This window comes from Salmo salar, chromosome 22 (genome assembly GCF_965601325.2).
Source record: "Salmo salar chromosome 22, fSalSal1, whole genome shotgun sequence".
NCBI lineage: Eukaryota > Metazoa > Chordata > Actinopteri > Salmoniformes > Salmonidae > Salmo > Salmo salar.
The window spans coordinates 53,968,853-53,989,371 of record NC_138312.1 but is presented as its reverse complement, the minus strand read 5'-3'; the positions used below and the strand labels follow the sequence as shown (position 1 = coordinate 53,989,371).

Genomic DNA, 20,519 nt, shown 5'->3' with positions numbered 1-20,519 from the left:
TCAACCACTACCGTTTAATATCCAACACATTTATAACATCAACCACTCTACTGTTTAATATCCAACACATTGATAACATCAACCACTCTACCGTTTAATATCCAACACATTTATAACATCAACCAGTCTACCGTTTAATATCCAACACATCTATAACATCAACCACTATCGTTTAATATCCAACACATTTATAACATCAACCAGTCTACTGTTTAATATCCAACACATTGATAACATCAACCAGTCTACCGTTTAATATCCAACACATTGATAACATCAACCACTACCGTTTAATATCCAACACATTTATAACATCAACCAGTCTACCGTTTAATATCCAACACATTGATAACATCAACCACTACCGTTTAATATCCAACACATTTATAACATCAACCAGTCTACCGTTTAATATCCAACACATTGATAACATCAACCACTACCGTTTAATATCCAACACATTTATAACATCAACCAGTCTACCGTTTAATATCCAACACATTGATAACATCAACCAGTCTACCGTTTAATATCCAACACATTTATAACATCAACCACTCTACCGTTTAATATCCAACACATTTATAACATCAACCAGTCTACCGTTTAATATCCAACACATTGATAACATCAACCACTCTACCGTTTAATATCCAACACATTTATAACATCAACCACTCTACCGTTTAATATCCAACACATTGATAACATCAACCACTCTACCGTTTAATATCCAACACATTTATAACATCAACCAGTCTACCGTTTAATATCCAACACATTGATAACATCAACCACTCTACCCTTTAATATCCAACACATTTATAACATCAACCACTCTACCGTTTAATATCCAACACATTGATAACATCAACCACTCTACCGTTTAATATCCAACACATTGATAACATCAACCACTCTACTGTTTAATATCCAACACATTGATAACATCAATCAGTCTACCGTTTAATATCCAACACATTGAAGATGTCAACACTCTACTGTTTAACGTTGAACATATTTAAATATTCGTTCAGCAATCATATATACACTCACATGTTAAATTGTTCATGGACATTAACAGCAGAAGGAGAGCTATATACATGGTAAATTGTTCATGGACATTAACAGCAGAAGGAGAGCTATACACATGTTAAATTGTTCATGGACATTAACAGCAGAAGGAGAGCTATACATATGGTAAATTGTTCATGGACATTAACAGCAGAAGGAGAGCTATACACATGTTAAATTGTTCATGGACATTAACAGCAGAAGGAGAGCTATACACATGTTAAATTGTTCATGGACATTAACAGCAGAAGGAGAGCTATACACATGTTAAATTGTTCATGGACATTAACAGCAGACGGAGAGCTATACACATGTTAAATTGTTCATGGACATTAACAGCAGAAGGAGAGCTATACACATGTTAAATTGTTCATGGACATTAACAGCAGAAGGAGAGCTATACACATGTTAAATTGTTCATGGACATTAACAGCAGAAGGAGAGCTATACACATGTTAAATTGTTCATGGACATTAACAGCAGAAGGAGAGCTATATACATGTTAAATTGTTCATGGACATTAACAGCAGAAGGAGAGCTATACACATGTTAAATTGTTCATGGACATTAACAGCAGAAGGAGAGCTATACACATGTTAAATTGTTCATGGACATTAACAGCAGAAGGAGAGCTATACACATGTTAAATTGTTCATGGACATTAACAGCAGAAGGAGAGCTATATACATGTTAAATTGTTCATGGACATTAACAGCAGAAGGAGAGCTATACACATGTTAAATTGTTCATGGACATTAACAGCAGAAGGAGAGCTATACACATGTTAAATTGTTCATGGACATTAACAGCAGAAGGAGAGCTATACACATGTTAAATTGTTCATGGACATTAACAGCAGAAGGAGAGCTATACACATGTTAAATTGTTCATGGACATTAACAGCAGAAGGAGAGCTATATACATGTTAAATTGTTCATGGACATTAACAGCAGAAGGAGAGCTATACACATGTTAAATTGTTCATGGACATTAACAGCAGAAGGAGAGCTATACACATGTTAAATTGTTCATGGACATTAACAGCAGAAGGAGAGCTATATACATGGTAAATTGTTCATGGACATTAACAGCAGAAGGAGAGCTATACACATGTTAAATTGTTCATGGACATTAACAGCAGAAGGAGAGCTATACACATGTTAAATTGTTCATGGACATTAACAGCAGAAGGAGAGCTATACACATGTTAAATTGTTCATGGACATTAACAGCAGAAGGAGAGCTATACACATGTTAAATTGTTCATGGACATTAACAGCAGAAGGAGAGCTATACTGAACCTTCTCTTTGTTACTCTTCTATTCCCTCTCTTTCTCTATATGGTCTAGGGTTTGACTGGTCCAATTGGTCCTCCTGGCCCAGCTGGTCCCAATGGAGAGAAGGTCTGTGTTTATCTTTTAACTTGTGTACTAGTTAATTGGTTAATTGATTAAGTAAATGTTTGTATTAGATACATCAGAAAAATACACATACAGCCATATCACCTGTAATGAGGTTACTGTGTCCCCTAGGTATTATAAAACAGTCCATATAAGGTGTGATATCTGTATGATGTATGATTGACCTCTGTGACTGACCTCTGACCTCTGTGTTTCCTCCTATAGGGTGAATCTGGTCCCTCTGGACCTTCCGGTGCTGCTGGTGCCCGAGGTGCTCCTGTAAGTACCACAGACACACGCACACACCACCACACACACACACACACACACACACACACACACACACACACACACACACACACACACACACACACACACACACACACACACACACACACACACACAAGTTAGGATAAGATAGTACTTACATCAGAAATATGTTTTCCCTATGTTTTCCCTTTTCCTAAGCTACCTGATTAGGGCCTTACTGCTATCGGATTACTGCCGTCTGTAGGCTACTGTATTGATCCAGAGGCGAGAATTACATTCACTCGCAATGCTGTTTCCTTTAATGCTCTCCACCTCTCAGAATCAACAATGAAGTGAACACAGAACTTGATGCAGTACATGATGCTTGTTTGAACAAGGAAATGTCAAGGGAAGTCGTTGATGCTCAACTTGACCTCTCTGTCCACTTCTCTCCTAACAGGGTGACAGGGGTGAGACTGGACCTCCCGGGCCTGCTGGCTTCGCTGGGCCTCCTGTAAGTACCACCCCAAGGACAGTACTGTCCGTGCACTTTCTCTCACTATCAGTGTTACCATCAACAGCCCAGGACCAACTCCAGCTGCTTGTTGTATGTTGAAGCAAACTGCTATCTGAGCAGTCTTTTCCCCCGTGTCCCACCCCAGGGATCTGATGGTCAGCCCGGAGTCAAGGGAGAGCAGGGAGAGGGTGGACAGAAGGGAGACGCTGGTGCCCCTGGACCACAGGGACCCTCCGGAGCTCCTGGACCTTCCGTACGTTTCAATAACTCACTTTGTCCTGAAAGAAAAAAATATAGTGTAGTTATTTTTTTAACGAAATATTCAGATGGAGTTACTTGCTTCACATTTCTTCATAAAACTGACTATCAATTTCCTTCATTCCAGGGACCTACTGGCGTTTCTGGACCTAAAGGTGCTCGCGGTGCTCAGGGACCCTCTGTAAGTACACATCTCATGTTGTATATTTCATTTCTGCTTTGTATTGTTTCTAATGTTTCCTCTATCTCTCTAACAGGGTGCCACTGGTTTCCCTGGAGCTGCCGGCAGAGTCGGGCCCCCTGGTCCCAATGTAAGTACAACCACCTGTCAGCAACACAACTCAAACCCTCACATCTTCTGTCACCCTACCTGAGCATTGAAGAATAAATCATACTGATTCGTTACACTGGTCATTTAGTAAAAAGTGTTGGATTTGACTGGAATAGAAAATGAATTGTTTTAATGGGGGTTTAACAGTGTTGGTTAACATTTTCCAAAATGAATGAGCTCTTTTATGTAATTCCAGGTTTTTCCAATTGTTTTCTGATATATTTCAGTACAAGCAGGTGTAATGCTTTTCTGACTTTTATGGTCATTCAGAAGGTGTAATGAGTACTGACCTTTTGATCTATAACCAGATGGGCACAGAATCATTCATCAGTACTATAGTGTGTTTCAGTCTGAATGGTTGTTATTCTACAGAGTATTGACCTGCTCTTGTCAGTCTATGGGCAGTTTCAGTCTGAATGGTTGTGACCTGCTCTTGTCAGTCTATGGGCAGTTTCAGTCTGAATGGTTGTGACCTGCTCTTGTCTGTCTGGGCAGTTTCAGTCTGAATGGTTGTGACCTGCTCTTGTCAGTCTATGGGCAGTTTCAGTCTGAATGGTTGTGACCTGCTCTTGTCTGTCTATGGGCAGTTTCAGTCTGAATGGTTGTGACCTGCTCTTGTCAGTCTATGGGCAGTTTCAGTCTGAATGGTTGTGACCTGCTCTTGTCTATCTATGGGCAGTTTCAGTCTGAATGGTTGTGACCTGCTCTTGTCTGTCTATGGGCAGTTTCAGTCTGAATGGTTGTGACCTGCTCTTGTCTGTCTATGGGCAGTTTCAGTCTGAATGGTTGTGACCTGCTCTTGTCTATCTATGGGCAGTTTCAGTCTGAATGGTTGTGACCTGCTCTTGTCAGTCTATGGGCAGTTTCAGTCTGAATGGTTGTGACCTGCTCTTGTCTGTCTATGGGCAGTTTCAGTCTGAATGGTTGTGACCTGCTCTTGTCAGTCTATGGGCAGTTTCAGTCTGAATGGTTGTGACCTGCTCTTGTCTATCTATGGGCAGTTTCAGTCTGAATGGTTGTGACCTGCTCTTGTCTGTCTGGGCAGTTTCAGTCTGAATGGTTGTTATTCTACAGAGTATTGATCTGCTCCTGTCTCTGTCTGTCTGTCTGTCTGTCTGTCTGTCTGTCTGTCTGTCTGTCTGTCTGTCTGTCTGTCTGTCTGTCTGTCTGTCTGTCTGTCTGTCTGTCTGTCTGTCTGTCTGTCTGTCGTTTATTTTGTGTTTTTATGATTGGTTGATTGGTTGATTGGTTGATTGGTTGATTGGTTATTGTTTGGTTGATTGGTTGATTGGTTGATTGGTTATTGTTTGGTTGATTGGTTGATTGGTTGTTTGGTGATTGGTTGATTGGTTGATTGGTTGATTGGTTGATTGGTTATTGTTTGGTTGATTGGTTGATTGGTTGATTGGTTATTGTTTGGTTGATTGGTTGATTGGTTATTGTTTGGTTGATTGGTTGATTGGTTATTGTTTGGTTGATTGGTTATATTGGTTATATTGGTTGATTGGTTGATTGGTTGATTGGTTATTGTTTGGTTGATTGGTTGATTGATGTTTCATTGATTGAGTGTTGATTGATTGGTTGATTTGTTGAATGATTGATTCATGTGTCTCTCTGTAGGGTAACCCTGGTGCTGCTGGTCCCTCTGGCCCTGCTGGTAAAGATGGTCCTAAGGGTGTGCGTGGAGACGGTGGACCCCCAGGCAGACAGGGAGACGCTGGGCTGCGTGGAGCCGCTGGAGCCCCTGGAGAGAAGGGAGATGCTGGAGAGGATGGTCCCCCTGTAAGTTCACCTGTTTATCACTACAGTACCGTCCTCCAAGCACCAAGCCGGGGCATAGTGGACGGCTTGATAACTCTCATTCAGCCCAGCACCCCACTAAGGAAAAGGGGGTAATACAAGCTGAATTATCTGTCCCCAGTAAATTCACCTTTCATCAATACCATCCTCAACTAAAGGTCCTGCAGGCTTTATGCTTTATTCAACATTTAAAGTGATTTAGTCCACTGCACTCCCACAGATTGTGATGTTACAGACAAAGCCCCCACACAGCCTCATTACCCAAGTTAACACTGAAATACATCTGAAGTTTTGCAGCTATAAAACCAGACTGGCTTTATTTCCAAAAAAGTCTCTCTTGTTTACTTCCAACCCATGGGCATGGACATTAGTCCAGGGAATGAAAGAAAGGCCCATTATGACAGACAACAACACTACTCCCTCATCCCCATCATAACACATAGCTGTAAGTGTGTGTTCATCACTGACCCAATAACCAGACTAACCACACTGCTGTCTGCCGGGACCTTAATAGCACCTGTAGCCTTCCCCTGGACAGAGACATGATGGCAGAGAGGCCAAGGCTTTTACTTTGCACTTACACACCTACAATTTGCCCCTGAGTAGCACTGAACTGGCAGCTGAGAGTTACTGAAATTAGATAGGCAAGCACAAAGAACAGACATAAGACACACTGTTCCTCTCTGGTCTGAATCACACAAGTGGAGGAGAGTAGGATACAGTGCACACAAAATACTTGTTCTTGCTATTCAGTCAAAAAAAAAATGTTTCTTGTTTTTTTGTTGAGGTTCTTGATAATAACACTGTCCCCCTCTCTTCCTTCTCTCCTCCTCACTTCCTGTCTTCTGCCTCACTTCCTCCTCTCCTCCTCACTTCCTGTCTTCCTCCTCTCCTCCTCACTTCCTCCTCTCCTCCTCACTTTCTGTCTTCCTCCTCACCTCTTCCTCTCCTCCTCACTTCCTGTTTTCCTCCTCACTTCCTCCTCACTTCCTGTCTTCCTCCTCACTTGCTCCTCTCCTCCTCTCTTCCTCCTCTCTTCCTCCTCTTCATCCTCTCCCCTTCACTTCCTCATCTCCTCCTTCTTCCTCTCCTCCTCTCTTCCCTCCTCTCCTCCTGTCTTCCTCCTCTCCTGTCTTCCTCCTCTCCTCCTGTCTTCCTCCTCTCCTCTTCTCCTCCTCTCTTCATCCTCCCAGGGTCCCGATGGGCCTTCAGGTCCTTCAGGTCTGGCTGGACAGCGTGGTATTGTTGGTCTTCCAGGACAGCGTGGAGAGAGAGGTTTCCCTGGCCTGCCAGGACCCTCTGTAAGTCACATACACATTATATTAGATTACAGTTAGAATCAATTTACACATTGATTAATCAATAAATGATTGATTGATTAATTGTTATACAGTTGCTAAAGGCGGTTGACAATCATTTATTCATTCATGACAAAATAATATTGTACAGTCAAGTGCCTTGTACCCACCCCACCCAATTTCAAATAAGAATGGATAGATGGATATTCAAAGAAAATGATCAGTGGAAATATGACTATTGATTAGATGAGTGTCAACCCCTACCGGTGGTCCTCCAACTAGCCTGTGTCCATCTCCCCAGGGTGAGCCTGGTAAACAAGGATCTCCTGGTGGAAGCGGAGACCGTGGGCCCCCTGGCCCTGTGGGGCCCCCTGGACTGACTGGACCCGCTGGAGAGCCCGGTAGAGAGGTCAGTGTCTGTCCCATAACATGGGTTGTATCTGAAATGGCATCCTATTTCTTCTATAGTGCACAACTTTGGAACAGGGTCCACATAGGGCTCTGGTCAAATGTTGTGCACTATATAGGGAATAGTGTGCCATTCAATGCAGCACAGTGTCCCCAATATGGCCTCTCATTGTCAACTCTATTCCTGCAGTACAGTACGTTAACTCACTGTCATGATTAAGTGGATCACTAATTATGCGTTTGATGCTTCTGATATTAAACAATGTGTAATTGTCTCTCAGGGCAACGCTGGTTCTGATGGACCCCCTGGTAGAGATGGAGCCACTGGAATCAAGGGTGACCGCGGTAACACCGGTCCTGCTGGTGCTCCTGGCGCCCCAGGAGCTAATGGTTCCCCCGGCCCTGTCGGCCCCACCGGCAAGCAGGGAGACAGGGGAGAGGCTGTGAGTATACACCCTATAACACCCCTAAACATCCCCATGGAACCCCTGTTTACACCCCGTAGAACCCCTATAACACCCCTCAACATCCCCATGGAACCCCTGTTTACACCCCGTAGAACCCCTATAACACCCCTCAACATCCCCATGGAACCCCTGTTTACACCCCGTAGAACCCCTATAACACCCCTAAACATCCCCATGGAACCCCTGTTTACACCCCGTAGAACCCCTATAACACCCCTCAACATCCCCATGGAACCCCTGTTTACACCCCGTAGAACCCCTATAACACCCCTCAACATCCCCATGGAACCCCTGTTTACACCCCGTAGAACCCCTATAACACCCCTCAACATCCCAATGGAACCCCTGTTTACACCCCGTAGAACCCCTATAACACCCCTCAACATCCCAATGGAACCCCTGTTTACACCCCGTAGAACCCCTATAACACCCCTCAACATCCCCATGGCACCACCGTTTACAGCCCGTAGAACCCCTATAGTACACGACGCCAGGACATGAAGTTGAGTTTTTCAGTCCATTTCTATTTCCAGGATATACTGGATATGTGATAGTCCACTTGCATATTAATATATGCATTAATCCATTAACTTTCTTTGATATAACGGACATGTAATTGAGTTTACTCAGATACTAATGTATTGCAACCCGTCCTAACCCTGTGTCCGTCTCTTGGCTGTTCTCTAGGGAGCTCAAGGACCAGCTGGACCTGCCGGGCCTGCTGGAGCCAGAGGAATGGCTGGACCCCAAGGACCCCGTGGAGACAAGGGTGAGGCTGGAGAGGGTGGTGAGAGAGGACAGAAGGGACACAGAGGATTCACTGGTTTGCAGGGTCTGCCTGGACCTCCCGTAAGTACCCCCCCAAATCTCCCTGTACCCCTAATCTCTCTTTACCCCTAATCTTCCTGCACCCCTAATCTTCCTGCACCCCTAATCTTCTTGCACCCAAATCTTCCTGTACCCCTAATCTTTCTGTACCCCTAATCTTCCTGTACCTCTAATCTTCCTGCACCCCTAATCTTCCTGCTCCCCTAATCTTCCTGTACCCCTAATCTTCCTGTACCCCTAATCTTCCTGCACTACTAATCTTCCTGTACCCCTAATCTTCCTGTACCCCTAATCTTCCTGTACCCCTAATCTTCCTGCACCCCAAATATTCCTGTACCCCCTAATCTTTCTGCTCCCCTAATCTTCCTGTACCCCTAATCTTCCAGTACCTCACATTCTCTCTATACCCTAAACATCTCATTGTACCCTTTATCTGAAGTTGTGTATATCCTAGACATTGTCTGACTTGTGTCTCACCACAGGGTCAAGCTGGAGACCAGGGTGCATCTGGACCTGCCGGACCAAGTGGATCAAGAGTGAGTATAGACAAAAGCAGTAAAAAGTCTAACACAGGGTTTTGAGAGGTACCTGTCTTATTCATTGTCAACCAAAGAGCATGGCAGGCAGAGCTGTAGTATACAGTAACAGTACATCTGAATCCTTGCGCGTGTTCTGTTTAGGGACCCCCCGGACCTGTTGGTCCCTCTGGAAAGGATGGTTCCAACGGTATGCCCGGCCCCATCGGACCTCCCGGACCCCGTGGTCGCTCTGGAGAGACTGGTCCCTCTGTGAGTATCGTTCTCATCTCTCAACTTACTGTATCTTAAGGATCATCAAAAGTTCACAGAGCAGTAGGTGACTTGGTGCCAATCTCAAATGACACCCTATTTCCAATACAGTGTGCTCCCTTTGCTCTGGTCCAAGTAATGCCCTAGGGAACAGGGTGCCATTTGAGATGGCAGCCAGCCATATGAACACTTGATGCTACCTGTACTTTAACTCCTCTTTGCTCTGTGTTTTTCCTCCTCTGTAATACCTGCGCTGGTAGCAATACATCACCTGTACCTTGTAGTCTAGCATCTTGGTATCTGTGTATCGCAGGGTCCCCCTGGAAACTCCGGACCCCCTGGTCCTCCTGGTCCTCCCGGCCCTGGTATCGACATGTCTGCCTTCGCTGGCCTGTCTCAGCCTGAGAAATCCCCCGATCCCCTGAGGTACATGAGGGCCGACCAGGCCTCCGGAAACCTGAGGACGCACGACGCCGAGGTGGACGCCACACTCAAGTCTCTCAACAACCAGATTGAGAACATCCGCTCCCCTGAGGGCTCCAAGAAGAACCCTGCACGTACTTGCAGAGACCTGAAGCTGTGCCACCCTGACTGGAAGAGTGGTGAGTGACGGGATAGGAGCGAAGATTGCCTCTTTGTTAGGGGACAAGAGTTTTATAGACCAACATGACTTGACCAGGAAAAACTTGGGGTCCTAAAGTTTCTCCTGGTATGGTCAGGTGATGTGGTGAGGTTAAACTCCTACCCCTACTGATTAGATCGGGAAAAACTCTTTGCTCACGAGGAAATCTGGAAGGTTCTATAGTGTTCAAAATAAATATGACCAGGTGTATTATAGTTACATAGGAAGTACTACTGATTGAATGTGACCTGTCTCCTCCGTCTGTCTGCAGGAGAGTACTGGATCGACCCTAACCAGGGCTGCACCATAGATGCCATCAAGGTCTACTGTAACATGGAGACTGGAGAGTCCTGCGTCTACCCCAAGCCTGCCAGCATCCCCAAGAAGAACTGGTGGTCCAGCAAGAGCAAGGCTGCCAAACACGTCTGGTTCGGGGAGACCATGAACGGAGGATTCCACGTGAGTCACGATTCAATCGCTCTTCTATCCTCATTATACGATTTTGATCATAATGAATACAAAATACAAATTCCCTCTTCAGTCTCAGATTCAATCTCTGCCCTTGGTCAAGTTTTTAAAAAACTGGCAGTGAATTTAAAGGGTTGAATCTTACACATATCTCCCTTTTTATATTCTCAATCGATGCCACCAGTCAGAAGAAGTTTGCTACATTTTTGGTTCTAGTTTTAACCAGACATCATACAGTATATAATTATCACATTGGTCCTAACCTCCCTGTCTCCCCCTCCTCTTTCACTAGTTTTAACTATAGACATGGTTATAATTCTACATCATTGTACTGGATTTAACCTTCCTGTCTCCCCTGCTCTCTCTCCGCTGCCCTCTACAGTTCAGCTATGGCGATGATAGCCTGGCTGCCAACACGGCCAGCATCCAGATGACCTTCCTGCGGCTGCTATCCACCGAGGCTAGCCAGAACCTCACCTACCACTGCAAGAACAGTGTGGCCTACATGGACGGGGCCACGGGCAACCTGAAGAAGGCTGTGCTGCTCCAGGGCTCCAACGATGTGGAGATCAGGGCCGAGGGAAACAGCCGCTTCACGTACACCGTCATGCAGGACGGCTGCACGGTGAGAGGACGAAAAACACACACACACACACACACACATACATATACACACACACACACATGTACATACACACACACACACATACATATACACACACACACGCACATACACATACACACAAACTCCTTCAACATTGCAGTCTCGTGGGATTAATTATTGAGGCAGTGAATGCTGTAAATTTGGTGTGGCAGACCCATATAGTCACAAACATGTCCATTCAGTCAGTGTCTGCTGTCCTCTAACAATATCATCTCTGTCCTCTAACAATATCATCTCTGTCCTCTAACAATATCATCTCTGTCCTCTAACAATATCATCTCTGTCCTCTAACAATATCATCTCTGTCCTCTAACAATATCATCTCTGTCCTCTAACGATATCATCTCTGTCCTCTAACGATATCATCTCTGTCCTCTAACGATATCATCTCTGTCCTCTAACGATATCATCTCTGTCCTCTAACAATATCAGCCCTGTCCTCTAACGATATCATCTCTGTCCTCTAACAATATCAGCCCTGTCCTCTAACAATATCAGCCCTGTCCTCTAACAATATCATCTCTGTCCTCTAACAATATCATCTCTGTCCTCTAACAATATCATCTCTGTCCTCTAACAATATCAGCCCTGTCCTCTAACAATATCATCTCTGTCCTCTAACAATATCAGCCCTGTCCTCTAACAATATCAGCCCTGTCCTCTAACAATATCAGCCCTGTCTTCTAACAATATAATCTCTGCCTCTCTGTCCCCAGAAACACACAGGAGCATGGGGCAAGACAGTGATTGACTACAGATCACAGAAGACCAGCCGGCTGCCCATCGTGGACATTGCTCCCATGGATATTGGAGGAGCGGACCAAGAGTTTGGAGTCGACGTCGGTGCAGTCTGCTTCTTGTAAAGACAAAGGAATGAAAAAGGAAAAGCTGAGAAAAAACCCCATAAAAGATGAGAGAGACAGAGAGAGAGAGGAACACACACTTCTAGCAAAATGAATGAAAGAGAGAAAAGAAAAAGATCAAGTCACTTTTTTTTAAAGTAAAAAGTGATTTTTCCAACTAGGATATCTGCACTGAATGGCACCGGCAATATTCATCTGTGATTTCATCGACTTCCAGTCTCCCTCCGTCAACCCCTCCCTCCATTCTCCCATCTACTTCACCCCCCAGCCTGGGAGCACCTCCCCACCAACAAGAAGGAACAAAGGAAGAGGAGAAGGAGAGAAAGGGGGAGCATGTCAGAGCATGACAGAAAGAGAGCCGAGTTGGTGTTATTTATTTATTGTTCAGGTGTAGGTCCCAGGTGTGTTAGGACTGAGTGTGTTACCCTGTAAAAAGGCCCCACGCACAACAACATACATAACCTATCAGTTCCCCACCTCCCCAATCTCCTCTTTTCTTTCTCCTATTCCATACCTTCTCACCCCAAACATTATATCAAATCCAAACCAAAAATGGAGCAGTGTGATAGGTGCAGGTGTTCCTAGTTCCAACCGCCGCCCCAGTGTGTATCAGGAAGTTACTGTGTATTATAATATAGTCAAATGGTGCTATTGCTGTAAAACCAGTCTGTATTCTTTAACAACCAGATACTGATGTATTAGTGACATGTTTATAATGTGTATATATGTATATGTGTGTGTATACATATATCTACAGTTTTCAGAGAGTACATTTCACACTGAGATTTGTTTTCAGAGTGGTAAATGTCACTGCCCCTTCCCCCTGACCACAACCCCCCTCATTGGCTGCCCAATGAAACATAAACCGTGTCTATCATTTTTGTAAGAGACATGTTCAATTCGGGATTTCAATCTCAGATCTAAACTTTTTTTGTTTTGTTTTAATTATATTATAAGCTACCTCACGCTAAAAAAAGAAAGAAACAACTAAGCAAAGTTATCCAAGTTTACAAATCCAGCTTGGGTGATCATATCTTTGGTGCATGAGACCCCATGTTGTGAGAAGACCACCAGAAGGTGCCTTTAACCCTTGACCTATCCCACTCCACTTTGTCCCATATGCCCCCACTCTCCCCTCACACAGGAAATACCCTCTACCCTGGCAGGAAGTACCTTGGCCCTGGCCACGCCCCGTAGGAACAGGAACAGGGCAGGGCTGTTAGACTTGAGTGAGTTCTTTCTCACAGTGATATCACTACTAGACAATCCAGACCTCCTTTACACACAGAGGAAAACCACCTACGACCAGGCCAGAGGGTAATTTTATTTTTGAGGGTGTGTATATTTTGTATTATTTAATAATAATAATAGTATTATTGTTAATAATGATAGCATTACTATTATTATTAAATATGATGATCATGATTTTGTTTTTGTTACAGTTTTGATTCATGTAAATTGGAAATAAAAGAAAAAACAAGTAACAGACTGAAGTGGCTTTTTTAATTTTATTTTTGGGGGGATAATTGTTATTTATCCCCATATTGCTCCAGAGAAAAGTGTGCATCTGGGAAGGTCTTTTTTCTGTACCCTGAAAGTATGATTAAAACCTTTTCTGTTGCTATTATGTTCCCAGAGATAGAAGCAATACCAAATCTTGATCCTGTGTCCTGTATGCACTCTGCCTTGGTCTGTGTGTTTGGGCTAAATGCATATCGAGGGGTGGGATGCAGTCAGAACACACAAGGAGAGACAGTGGAGAGGTGGATGATGGTGAGCCGCCATTTTCTTTTTGTTTTATTTGTTGGAGAGAAAAGGCAAAATTTAGTGAGGAAGTGGAAAGTTCATATCATGTACTATTTTGTATGTGTAAAATAGTTTTGCAATATTTTCAGATCGTTTTTAAGCATGGTAGATAGAGTAGGAATGGGAAACATTGCCAACCACAATAATCAGTAACTGTATGGGTTTATTATGTCATCCTGTACTTTTTATTTCATTTTCTTTCCTGACTGTTCACCATAGCAATAAAAGATAGAAGCAGTTCTCTTAACACAGAGACACGTTTGTTTCATTTTTTATATACATTTATTTCCTAAACTTGGTTTTAAAGTTCATTTCATATTTAATGTATTGGTTTCCAAATCTATGATGTAATCTTTGTTTTAATAACTATTGACATAAAGAACAACTGGTAAACAAATCAACAAAAATACATCACAAATAAAACAACTTTGTAAAAATGACACAAAAGGAGGCATGCTTGGTTCTTGTGTTTGGGTTATTGGCATTTCCACAGAATCGGTTTTGTCACTCAGGTTGTGGTCTACATTCATTGTAGCCTGTGACACAAAACAGTTACAGAACAGTTAATGATAGTGCAGTGATATCAATTAAAGGAGCAGGGTTATCATTAAAAGCAGGAGTGGGAAAACTAAAGCCCACGGGTGGTTTGAGTCAATTATTATTTTGGGTAAAACAATAAACACTCCAGGCCACAGTTGAACGTCTAAAAACCAGACAGAAAGCATGTAGAAATTATTATGGAACTATATATTTATATAAATTATAATGGACCTATATATAGTTACATAAATTATAATGGAACTATATATTTATATAAATTATAATGGACCTATATATAGTTACATAAATTATAATGGAACTATATATTTTAAAATAAAATATTTTTCTGGGCCACACATTTTTTTGGACAAAAAAATTGATTAAAAAAAATCTATGCGGCCCTCCGTTGAATTTTGAAATCTCAGTGTGGCCCTTGAGCCAAAAGTTTGCCCACCCCTGATTTAAAGGGACAGTGCTATCAGTTAAAGGACCAGGGGTGTCAATTAAACGAGCACTGCTATCATTTAAAGGAACAGGTTATCACAAAATGAATATCAATTTCTTAGTTAATTTTCACAGTTTGTTTTGACCATGCACAGTTTCCCCACAACCTGTACTAGAATGGAACTCTGAACACCACAACCTGTACTAGAATGGAACTCTGAACACCACAACCTGTACTAGAATGGAACTCTGAACACCACAAACTGTACTAGAATGGATCTCTGAACACCACAACCTGTACTAGAATGGAACTCTGAACACCACAACCTGTACTAGAATGGATCTCTGAACACCACAAACTGTACAAGAATGGAACTCTGAACACCACAACCTGTACTAGAATAGAACTCTGAACACCACAACATGTACTAGAATGGAACTCTGAACACCACAACCTGTACTAGAATGGAACTCTGAACACCACAACCTGTACTAGAATGGAACTCTGAACACCACAACCTGTACTAGAATGGATCTCTGAACACCACAACCTGTACTAGAATGGATCTCTGAACACCACAAACTGTACTAGAATGGAACTCTGAACACCACAACCTGTACTAGAATGGAACTCTGAACACCACAACCTGTACTAGAATGGATCTCTGAACACCACAACCTGTACTAGAATGGATCTCTGAACACCACAAACTGTACTAGAATGGAACTCTGAACACCACAAACTGTACTAGAATGGAACTCTGAACACCACAACCTGTACTAGAATGGATCTCTGAACACCACAAACTGTACTAGAATGGATCTCTGAACACCACAACCTGTACTAGAGTGGATCTCAGAACACCACAAACTGTACTAGAATGGATCTCTGAACACCACAACCTGTACTATAATGGATCTCTGAACACCACAACCTGTACTAGAATGGAACTCTGAACACCACAACCTGTACTAGAATGGATCTCTGAACACCACAACCTGTACTAGAATGGATCTCTGAACACCACAAACTGTACTAGAATGGAACTCTGAACACCACAACCTGTACTAGAATGGAACTCTGAACACCACAACCTGTACTAGAATGGAACTCTGAACACCACAAACTGTACTAGAATGGATCTCTGAACACCACAACCTGTACTAGAATGGAACTCTGAACACCACAACCTGTACTAGAATGGATCTCTGAACACCACAAACTGTACAAGAATGGAACTCTGAACACCACAACCTGTACTAGAATAGAACTCTGAACACCACAACATGTACTAGAATGGAACTCTGAACACCACAACCTGTACTAGAATGGAACTCTGAACACCACAACCTGTACTAGAATGGAACTCTGAACACCACAACCTGTACTAGAATGGATCTCTGAACACCACAACCTGTACTAGAATGGATCTCTGAACACCACAAACTGTACTAGAATGGAACTCTGAACACCACAACCTGTACTAGAATGGAACTCTGAACACCACAACCTGTACTAGAATGGATCTCTGAACACCACAAACTGTACTAGAATGGAACTCTGAACACCACAAACTGTACTAGAATGGAACTCTGAACACCACAACCTGTACTAGAATGGATCTCTGAACACCACAAACTGTACTAGAATGGATCTCTGAACACCACAACCTGTACTAGAGTGGATCTCAGAACACCACAAACTGTACTAGAATGGATCTCTGAACACCACAACCTGTACTATAATGGATCTCTGAACACCACAACCTGTACTAGAATGGAACTCTGAACACCACAACCTGTACTAGAATGGATCTCTGAACACCACAACCTGTACTAGAATGGATCTCTGAACACCACAAACTGTACTAGAATGGATCCCTGAATACCACAACGATACACACATGCAATACAAAGTAATATAGGGTTTCACAACAAACATGTGGCTACACAGTGTCTGAGACAAATGGAATACAGAAATATCGATCATGTTTTGATATTCACAGGAAACTCATTACAGATGGGCTGGTGAACATGTACTCCAGTTTGTTCATGAGACACTTAACATCCTATTCTGATCGCTATAACAACGATATGGTACAGGAATGTCTAAATTTGAGAGGCTAAAAACTTGCCTCATTACATCACATGTCACATTGGCCTGCTCTCGCTGTGCACAAAGACAACTGTCTCTTAAACTCACTTCAGTCAGAATTGGAAAGTCCAGGAGAAAAATAGAGGACCATTACTTTAAAGGGATATTTCAGGATTTGGCAATGAGGCCCTTGACTTCTACAGAGTCAATTGAACTTGTGGATACCAATTTCCTGTCTCTTCATCCAGTATGAAGGAAGTTAGAGGTAGTTTAGTGAGCCAATGCTAGCTCGCGTTAGCGCAATGACTGGAAGTCTATGGGTATCTACTAGCAATGACTGGAAGTCTATGGGTATCTACTAGCATGCTAGCAGATACCCATAGGCTTCCAGTCATTGCGCTAACGCTAGTTAGCATTTACACTAGCACTAGTTAATCAACTTCCTTCAAACTTCACACAGAGATAATAATGGTATCTACGAGTTCATCTGACTTTGGGGTAGTAGACAAAGTCAAAATCCCAAAGTGTCCCTTTAACCCCACACACAGGCTTTAAAATTGCACTCAGAAGACAATTTAGGATCCACAGAAACGAGCTGTTCTGAAAAACCATGTTTGTTTCATTCGTCTGATCATTTTTGACAAAGGTCATGTTAATTATTAAACCACTCTAAATCGGGTCTTAATTTAATTTTTCTGCTTCCGAGACAGCTGATACCCTGCCGTCATACTCTACTCTCTGCTTCCGAGACAGCTGATACCCTGCCGTCATACTCTACTCTCTGCTTCCGAGACAGCTGATACCCTGCCGTCATACTCTACTCTCTGCTTCCGAGACAGCTGATACCCTGCCGTCATACTCTACTCTCTCCCACTCGGCCAATTTAGAAATGATTGCTTGCTGCGTACTTGATGACCAGAAACTGATTTTCCACCCACTTCATAGAGCCAGGGTAAATTTAGAACAGCACGAAGTAATCAATGTTGTGGGGATTGAGAATATGGATGACTAGCTGGTTGGGACTCATTGACCTTGTAGCTTGAGGGTTAAAACGGCCTTCACTGCCCTTCAAAGCCTGGAGTAGAATAGCTAGTTCTAATGATCCAGAATATGAATCAACATCACATACCCTTTGAGCCGGATGGATAGAGTACAAACAGACCCTCTGATTAGGCTTCTGGTTTGTAAGGATCTGCTATCTGCCGTTCAAAATGAATTAAGTCAAGGTCTGTTTTCCCTGTTAACAGTATAATGGAATATGAATGCCACCAGTATTTGACGTTGAAAGGTGCCAATAAATATTTACTTTTTGTTATCGTTTTGCTATTTCGCTCCTTCTTTCTTCTTTGTGTCTTTCCATTTGGACAATGTTAAAGATGTGTTTTTTTGTAATTTGTAAAAAATAAATGAAAAATATATTTAAAGTATTGGAAAGTATACTGAACAAAATAGAAACGCAACATGTAAAGTGTTGGTCCCATGTTTCATGATGTGAAATAAAAGATCCCAGAAATGATCCATTTCCATACGCACAAAAAGCTTCTTCACCTGCAAGATCGTCTGAGACAACTAAAGAACTTCTGCGCAAACTGTCAGAAACCGTTTCAGGGAAGCTCATCCGCATGCTTGTCGTTTTCACCAGGGTCTTGACCTGACTGCAGTTTGGAGTTGTAACCGACTTCAGTGGGCAAATGCTCACCTTCGATGGCCACTGGCACGCTGGAGAAGTGTTCTCTTCACGTATTAATCATGGTTTCAACTGTACCGGGTAGATGGCAGACAACTTGTATGGCGTCTTGTGGGCGAGCGGTTTGCTGATAACAACGTTGTGAACAGAGTGCCCCATGGTGGTGTTATGGTATGGGTAGGCATAAGCTATGGACAACGAACACAATTGCATTTTATCAATGGCAATTTAAATGCACAGAGATACCATGACAAGATCCTGAGGCCCATTGTTGTGCCATTCATCCGCCGCCATCACCTCATGGTTCAGCATTATAATGCACGGTCCCATGTTGCAAGGATCTGTACACAATTCCTGGAAGCTGAAAATGTCCAAGTTCTTCCATGGCCTGCATACTCACCAGACATGTCACCCATTGAGCACGTTTGGGATGCTCTGGATCAACGTGTACGACAGCGTGTTCTAGTTCCTGCCAATATCCAGGAACTTCGCACAGCCATTGAAGAGGAGTGGGACAACATTCCACTGGCCACAATCAACAGCCTGATCAACTCTATGCGAAGGAGATGTGTCATGCTGCATGAGGCAAATGGTGGTCACACCAGATACTGACTGGTTTTCTGATCCACGCCCCTACTTTTTTTTTTACAGTATCTATCCCCAACAGTCATGTGAAATCCATAGATTAGGGGGTAATTTATTTATTGAAATTGACTGATTTCCTTATATGAACTGTGAAATGTTAAAAATCGTTGTATGTTGCGTTTACATTATTTTGTTCAGTGAGACAGTAGTTACAAAAATAAAATGTTGTAATTATTTAATTCAAGTCAGAGTTGTTATAGAGAGTCCATTTTAAATTAACAGTTGTAAGTACAACCATCTCTAATCCAATACAGAGACGTGCAATGTATTGATTTCTCCACAGACAGAAGCCCCTAAATTGTTGCAACCGAATGCAGTCTCTTGGGCCTTCTCTTGGGCCTTCTCTTGGGCCTTCTCTTGGGCCTTCCCTTGGGCCTTCTCTTGGGCCTTCTCTTGGGCCTTCTCTTACGCCTTCTCTTGGGCCTTCTCTTGGGCCTTCTCTTGGGCCTTCTCTTGGGCCTTCTCTTGGGCCTTCTCTTGGGCCTTCTCTTGGTCGGGTTGTTTTTGTTAAAAATAATGTGTTCTCAATAACTTGCCTTAAATGGGGGCAATAAATAAATAGTTCAGAAACCAGTGCTTATCGTGTCTGTCTCCGTGGGTGTTTTCTTCGGACTGGGCAAACTCTTCAGATACTCCAGATGTCTTCTGGTCTCAGCCTGGTTCTGTCTCACGTAGTAGACCACATAAACAATGACCATAAAGAACCACACGAACATAGTCACCAGCATGGCTACATCCGTTGTCTTCCTCTGGAGACTACAGAAGTTCACCCCAGAGTTAAGCAGCTTAACCAGGGGTTGACCGGAGTGCTCCGCTGCCCCTCCTGGATCCTCCCAGCGACTCCCCTCCCCGGAGCCCCTCACTGAGCTCTCACACACGATCCCGTTGACCGTCTCCGGCTCTAGATTTAACGTTTCCATCAGCTCCTGCAGGGTACAGTCGCAGTGCCACGGGTTGCTGTAGAGGCGCGTTTTGGCCCGCGTGGAACCAATCTCGTCCCGGGTGGCCTGGCGTAACAGGTTGTGGGAGAGGTCCAGGAGACGGAGCTCTGAGCTCAGGTGTCGCAGGGCCCCGGAGGAGAGGGTGTTGATGTGGTTGTGGGAGAGATACAGCTCCCTCAGGTGGGTCAGCTCCCTGAAGGTATATAACATGAGGAAGTGTCAGAAACATCATAATTACCCAGAACTAAAGACGAACTGGGAGCGAGATTTGAATTGTAATGAATTAATTAATGAATTAATAAAAGACAATAACGGAGCAGGGTGAA

The 20,519-nt window shown here is 43.2% G+C and overlaps 2 protein-coding genes across 3 annotated transcripts in view; one reads left to right on the top strand and one right to left on the bottom strand.

Annotated features, from left to right (window-relative positions):
* LOC106583712 (uncharacterized) overlaps positions 1 to 14,094 on the top strand; it is a 93,353-nt gene extending 79,259 nt beyond the window's left edge. For both annotated transcript variants that reach the window (XM_082967686.1, XM_014168237.3), the window contains 17 exons: positions 2,424 to 2,477; positions 2,700 to 2,753; positions 3,184 to 3,237; positions 3,386 to 3,493; positions 3,626 to 3,679; positions 3,756 to 3,809; positions 5,450 to 5,611; positions 6,823 to 6,930; positions 7,229 to 7,336; positions 7,617 to 7,778; positions 8,490 to 8,651; positions 9,113 to 9,166; positions 9,311 to 9,418; positions 9,732 to 10,020; positions 10,312 to 10,499; positions 10,891 to 11,133; positions 11,889 to 14,094. In XM_082967686.1, the coding sequence (XP_082823812.1) occupies positions 2,424 to 2,477; positions 2,700 to 2,753; positions 3,184 to 3,237; positions 3,386 to 3,493; positions 3,626 to 3,679; positions 3,756 to 3,809; positions 5,450 to 5,611; positions 6,823 to 6,930; positions 7,229 to 7,336; positions 7,617 to 7,778; positions 8,490 to 8,651; positions 9,113 to 9,166; positions 9,311 to 9,418; positions 9,732 to 10,020; positions 10,312 to 10,499; positions 10,891 to 11,133; positions 11,889 to 12,035 (2,109 nt within the window). In that variant the 3' untranslated portion in view covers positions 12,036 to 14,094. The remainder of the gene's footprint in view (positions 1 to 2,423; positions 2,478 to 2,699; positions 2,754 to 3,183; positions 3,238 to 3,385; positions 3,494 to 3,625; positions 3,680 to 3,755; positions 3,810 to 5,449; positions 5,612 to 6,822; positions 6,931 to 7,228; positions 7,337 to 7,616; positions 7,779 to 8,489; positions 8,652 to 9,112; positions 9,167 to 9,310; positions 9,419 to 9,731; positions 10,021 to 10,311; positions 10,500 to 10,890; positions 11,134 to 11,888) is intronic.
* The window catches only part of LOC106583700 (leucine-rich repeat-containing protein 3-like), a 46,206-nt gene continuing 38,929 nt past the window's right edge, over positions 13,243 to 20,519 (bottom strand). The window contains exon 5 of the mRNA XM_045705318.2: positions 13,243 to 20,386. Within this exon, the coding sequence (XP_045561274.1) occupies positions 19,816 to 20,386 (571 nt within the window). The 3' untranslated portion in view covers positions 13,243 to 19,815. The remainder of the gene's footprint in view (positions 20,387 to 20,519) is intronic.